At 31.1% G+C, this 6,889-nt stretch overlaps 1 protein-coding gene across 1 annotated transcript in view; it reads right to left on the bottom strand.

Moving 5' to 3' along the window:
* The window catches only part of LOC110018579 (thioredoxin domain-containing protein PLP3A-like), a 21,369-nt gene extending 14,515 nt beyond the window's left edge, over nt 1-6,854 (bottom strand). Inside the window, exon 1 of the mRNA XM_020715927.1 lies at nt 6,788-6,854. Coding sequence (XP_020571586.1) covers nt 6,788-6,854 — 67 coding nt within the window. The remainder of the gene's footprint in view (nt 1-6,787) is intronic.
* Nucleotides 6,855-6,889: the final 35 nt, after the last annotated feature.

Below are 6,889 nucleotides of genomic sequence, written 5' to 3'. Positions count from 1 at the left end.
GTCATGCCTCTCCATTTTGTATTTCTCTATTAGGCTTTGTTTGAGAAGACAGTGAAGCTCAATTTTGTTGCAGTGTTGCAGTAAATGCTGACTTGTGAATTTGATTTTGTTTGGGAAGGCAGCGTCTCTCGAAGTTGTTTCAACAGAACAATAATTTTTCACCTTTTTAGATTTTAGATGGCTATGTCCATTTCACGGACATCAATTTTAAAAGAACTTTATTGAACGACGAAGTACCTTTAAACAAACACTTATCATTAAGAAAAAGCTTTTGAAATTCAACTAATGTTGATAATTATTGAAATCTATATTTATATTTATTTGGGTTAAATTGGTCAAGTCTTTATAAGAATATGAATTGGCTTTTAAAAAGTTTGTAATTGAAAACCATTTTAAAATCCTTGCAACTTATAGCTCATATAAATTGAAGCATAATGAAGCTCCAAGTACTACAAAAATATAGATTTTATAAGGTGCCAAAACGTTGGCTCTAACTCAGCTTGTAATGCTAAGTTGATAAACTCAAACAAAAAGAGTATTCACTAATTGACTATATGGTGAATCATGATTTGTCTTTGGATCACACACAATGAATAGAATACAAATAATGAGAGAGATAGAGAGAGAAATAAAGAGAGAGCATGAATAGTAATTTGTCATTTCTTATTCATAAAATGATTCATTTATTTATAAAAGAGATGATATAGTGAGTATATTACATTTTGCATCTGATTTAATGATGTCCATACTAAGGTATTTCTGATATTTTAGATGTACATATTTGTCGTCTGACTACTTTCTGACTCGCCCAGTTAAGTTCAGTGGGATTTGGGTCGACATGGTCAACTCAATCATTTGAGCTTGATCAGTATGGGTCGGCCGACTAATACGACATGACTATCAATCCTTGATCCAGAAAGTAAACAACTGGGGTTGTCCATGAGATAATTGGAGATATTGTGGAACTAGATATTCCCTTGTATCTGCTCTACTGGAGGGTAGGTTATTGCATCCAGTCAACTTTTTTGTAATGGTTGGCTGAAGTGCTCTTTTATTCTTATTTTTGGTTGGATGGTTCCGACGTCCTTTCTAAAGGACACATGGAAGCAATTGACCGACTCAGGACATCCCCTAAGTCGCTTGCCCATCATCTAGATGGAATTTATAGTTCTTTGCTCGGTTAATAGGGTCCAACGGGACGAGGAATTGCACTAACTGTCGTCTCATTTGAAGAAGGTGGAGAGGAAGGAATAGGCGGTAACGACTCTTTGTAAGGAGTTGTCGGGCGTGTGAGAGAGATCCCTAATGTTCCAGGTTCAAGTCGAGTCAAATCAACTGAGTCAATTTAGGTATAGAGGGGAATTCTTGTATAAGAGGTTGTTTTGATTGGGTTATGTCTCGATCGAAGCGAGGACCGATATCCTTGTAAAATATTATCCCTAACAAATTTACGAGTGCTTCCGTTATAATTTTAAGTGTCCCTTTTGAAATAAAAATATTTTCTCTTCTCTCTTTTTGTCTCGATATAATCCCACTATCAACTTATTATGGAAACGACTATTGAATTTCATTTTTACCCCCATGTGACAACTGGACTTCTTTCATTTCCCTTTACATATAATGGGTGTAGGGTTGATGAGATCATGCTTCCTTTGCCCTTTTTCCCTTCCTTTCACTCTCGTGATTCTTTGTTTCCATGCTTTGTTTGATGACTCCTTGTTATTCTCCACAATATTTTTGGTTGATCGAACCAAAAGATCGATCTTGGATGGCTCAAGGCGAAGTCGGTCTCGGTAGGAGATTTGTCTTAGATCCTACCATCAAGCTTCAGATCACTAGTAAGGCTATCAAACTACTTCTTAGTTGCAAAAAAATTGAGATGATTGGATTACTTTATTCACACTGTATCAAGGTTTTGTGTCAAGAACATGATTGGATTAGTTTGTTAGAATACTAGAAAAGTATATGCTAATGAGGTGGTCCTATAATACAAAGAAAAATATTTACTTTGATACTGTTTATAAAAAAATTAGAGAGTTTGAAGGAAGTAGTGGGTCTTCCATTTCACTTATATTTCGTAATCACATTAGTGAAGTATTTGTATCAAATAAGTTGCATAACACAAGGTACGTAGAAGCAGAACAATATATGTTAGACATCTTCGAGAAGTTATTAGACGATATTGAACTAATACGTGAAGGGAACTTACCTCAATTAACAAAGGCCATGAAGAGGAAAAAGACTGCTGAGAATGATGATGTGCAGACAAAAGGCCCAACCAAAACACGATCAAAGGGTGTTATTAAGGCGAGATTGAAATCTCACATGGAGAAGAAAAAAATATACATGAGTAATTTTTATATTAGTTGTTTTAAAATTTGTTGTAATTTTTATTTTTCGCTGCTGACTCAATGACCTTGAAGAATTCATCATATGATATTGAACTATTATGTGATGGGAACTCACCTCAATTGCAACTCCTCTATTTATCATGCCTCAATGTTTAGCAGAGGTCCCGTTGCAAGAATTTTAATTTTTATTCCAAGGTATTGTTATCATGTGCTAATGTTACAGCCACATTAATAGGAATTCTAATCATCTTCAAGAACAAACAATCCATTCATTTTCTACACCGAGATGATAATGGACATAATTAGACGAAGGAATTTTTAGTTGTAATGAAGCATAACAACCCAAATATAATATGATAAAAAATCTTATGATTTTGTAATAAGGAATTTTAAGATATTGTAATAAAGAATAAACATGATTGGTTGGATGAGTTTGATTGTATATAGAATCAAAGTATGACTATCTTCAAGAATTATTCTTGTATCTGTTGTACTATGAGTAAGCATCCATTTTTTGAACTATTTTTTCATCGGTACCACCGATATAAAACAATTGTATAGAACCGCATGATTAATATTATGATACCTACAATGTTTGTTATTATAACCGTGTACAGTATAATTGTACTAAGTTACCTCAACACTTATAAAATTTGATGCATAACTATCATTAAGAATTTTTGTTCACTACAATCATGTTGTATCGATTGTACTGAGTTACCCCAATAATGAATTTATGATAATATATTTACATTTTACCAAGGGTAAGAAGTAATAATATTATAAACAGTGGGATTAATGGATGGAGAATAGCAAATTTGCTCAAGACAACATTGTTGTATCTATTGTCCTGAGCTACCTAACTGTCTCTATAAAATTTAATGGCTTTTAAACAACTAAAACAACAAGTTTGTACCAAAGAGATCGCATGTAAATTTATTGATTCATACAAAAACATCACTTGAAAATTTATCTCGGTACAATCATGTTGTATAAATTGTACTAAATTATCCATTTAATGAATTTACATCATTTGTTTACCTTCCTGTAAATCAAAGGTAAATAGTAATACTAACACGAACAATAGGATTAATAACTGGAGACTCTCAAATTTATTCAGTACAACCATGTTGTATCGATTTTACTGAGCTGTCTAACCACGTTTATAAATTTGGCATAACTTCGGTACAACCGATACAACATAGTTGTACCGAAGAGATCACACGTAAAATTGGTCTTGCATGATAATTATCATTATGAAATTTATCTCAATATAATTGTGTTGTATCGATTGCACTGAGTTACCTCTTTGATGAATTTACATCATTTATTTACCTTCACGTAAACAAAGGGTAAACAATAATAATAACAGAAACAACATGATTAATAATTAGATAATATAAAATTTGCTCAGTAAAATTGTGTTGTATTGGTTGTCCTGAGCTACCTAATCGCCTTTTATAAAATTTGGCATAGCTTCAATACAACTGATACAATACGGTTGTACCCAAAAGGTTGCATGTAAATTTGGTCTTGCATGATAAGCACCGTTACAAAATTTATCTCAGTACAACCATGTTTTATCAGTTGTACTGAGTTATCTCTTTGATTAATTTACATCATTTATTTATCTTCCCATAAACCAAGGGTAAACAGTATTATCAAGAAAAGCAGCAGGATTAATAATTGAAGAATAGAAAATTTGCTCAGCACAACCGTGTTGTATCAGTTGTACTAAGCTAACTAACCACCTTTATAAAATTTGATATAGTTTTAGTACAACCGATACAACACGGTTGTACCCAAAGTAAATTTAGTCTTGCATGATAAGTATTGTTATGAAATATATCTCAGTACAACCATGTTTTATTGGTTGTACTGAGTTAACCCTTCAATGAAATTTATCTCAGTGCAGCCATTATGAAATTTATCTCAGTGCAACTCTACTACAAAATAAAAGAATTATACTAGAGAATGAAAGAATGATAATTGCAAAATAAATAAAATATAAAAGAATGTATTACACAAATTCACTATAAGAATAATAAATTACCTTCTCAGCTTGATAAATTTACAAAACAGAATAAAAGAATGATAGTACATAAATTTACATTATAAATGAAAGATATTACATATGAAGCTATTAGATTGTATTGCAATATATCATGTAAGCAAAATTAGCCCGAATATGGACATTTTTTCATCTTTATCCTTATGGTCCCTCAATTTTTTTTATGATTTGAAAACGATGGCCTCTATATATTAACAAAGGCACATCCAACAATCAAAATTGTTATTCTGGTGTGGGGTATTGTCAACCACGTGCACAAGCCATTATGTGACAGGAGAGTCGAAGACATCACCAACATTTTTATTTAGAAGTCTGATCTATTTTAATAAGATTAGAAAATTCATATTTATTTAATATGAGAATTTTGAGTAAGTTGTAATTACAAACTTACCCCTTTTGATGTCATCGTTACATGCATCACATTAGACAATGAATTATAAAATAGTCATTTTTAGCTAAAATGCCCATCAATAATTTCCAATGTTGTTTGTCCATAATAGGGAGAATAACATATTTACAATTTGCTACCGTAATCTTATTTAAGTATTGGACAAACAATTTAATTTCTTTCTCATAGTTTCCTAATTTACCATAACACTGTAAAGAAATAAAATCCAAATAAATTAGAATTTTTTTAATTAAAATAAACAAATAGGTACAACTAAAATGTGAATTTTATATTTACCAAAAACATACTGGAAACATAATAAATGATTCATCCAGACCAGAAAAAATTTTAGTATCCTCGATCAACATTAGTTGAAATGCATCCACATGAGTGTCGCTCAAATATTGATTTTTTTAGCACTTTATCAATATTATTCCTGCTCAAATGGATATTGTTTTTTACAAAAATGATATCATCTCCGCATTTCAGATAAGAGATTGAAAATTACTTTTCATAATCACTAAACTAAAAAAAATAAAAATTTAAAAATATGAGCAAAACATATTATCATTATAGATCTACATAGCATTAGAACTTCTATCAATTATGTAAACCCAATGTGACGGAATTAGATCTCTAGCAGGGAATTGAACTTGTAATTGAGCATGTTTGGTCTGATTAACATTTTGAATTGTTAATAATTTTCAAAAATAAAAAAAAAATATCAACTTATACTGCATAAAAAAATTAATATTTAATTCTCATAAAACATGCCTTATAAGGATCTTCATCAAGATAGATCAATAATTTTTTCTTGACTTGCCCTTCAGCAGCCCGTTGCACTGACTCTCTCTTCTTTTGTTTCTCTTCAACATGTTACAATGATTCTTTCTTCTTGAGTTGTTCTTCAATAATCAATTCTGATTACAAGTTAATATACATACTATTTAGAGTGAAATTCATAATAATTGGATATTTTAATGTGAAGTACTTATTATCTTCTTCTCTCCTTCTTCCAAGCCCATTCTCTCTCCTAATTTTTCTGATCTTTTTGTTCTTCGTTTCTATCACAATAATAAAGCAACTAATAGAAAAAATGAAGATAATTGGAGTATTTTAAGTAAAGCAATAATGTATGTAAATCACACATTATTAATATTTTACACACTAGTTACAGTTTATTTCTCTCCAAACATTCTTATTCTTTTTCTTTTATGTACTGAATACTCTATGAATGGAGTCCTCACTCTTCACCATCAATTGTCTCCATCTTCACAATGCTTTTGGGTTGGGGTGGGGTGGCGGAGGGGGGGCCTAAACCCTAAACACTAAATGATGGGTGAACAAGGGTTAATTTTGCTTGCTATTTTTAATTTAATAAATAATCGCATAATTTACAATATAAAATATTTTTTTAAAACAATTTTAATACATGAAGTTTTGAAATTTTATATATTTTGAGCACAATATAAAATATTTTTTTAAAACAATTTTAATACCATAAAGATGAAGTTTTGAAATTTTATATATTTTGAGTTGAATTTTAATATATTTTGAATATTTTATAATAATATTTTTTTAAACAAGCTTGCTCACGAGCTAACGCTAGTTGAGTCAGGGCTAGTTTGAGCTTCCAGTCCCCCCCCGACCTCGTTCCGGGAGCCACTTATCGAGCCGAGCTCAAGCCGGCTCATAAATCAACTTGACTCACTTACACCCCTAATATCATCCAAATCACATGAGAAATAACAACATTTTAACTTCTACAATGCATGCATTTTAATAAATATTTTAATTTCTAAAAATCATGCATGCCTAACTTAGCAAGTACTTAAAAAAATTAAAATATACATATCCAATTTAAAAATTACTTTAATTATGTTCTATTTAAGAAATATGTTACCGTAAATAAAAATAAATAGATAAAAACTTTTTTCCCCTAAAAATAAAAAAACAGTCCTCTAGGGTTTCCCATACCCGCTATTTCCTCCAACCGTTTCGTTCCCTCAAATTCCACCTTACCTGCAACTCCTCCGCCAGCCATTAATGGCGGGCGCAGCCGCCCAGAAACAAGAAACA

This window comes from Phalaenopsis equestris, unplaced genomic scaffold (assembly GCF_001263595.1).
Source record: "Phalaenopsis equestris unplaced genomic scaffold, ASM126359v1 Scaffold000025, whole genome shotgun sequence".
NCBI lineage: Eukaryota > Viridiplantae > Streptophyta > Magnoliopsida > Asparagales > Orchidaceae > Phalaenopsis > Phalaenopsis equestris.
This window is presented reverse-complemented; position numbering and strand designations above follow the sequence as displayed.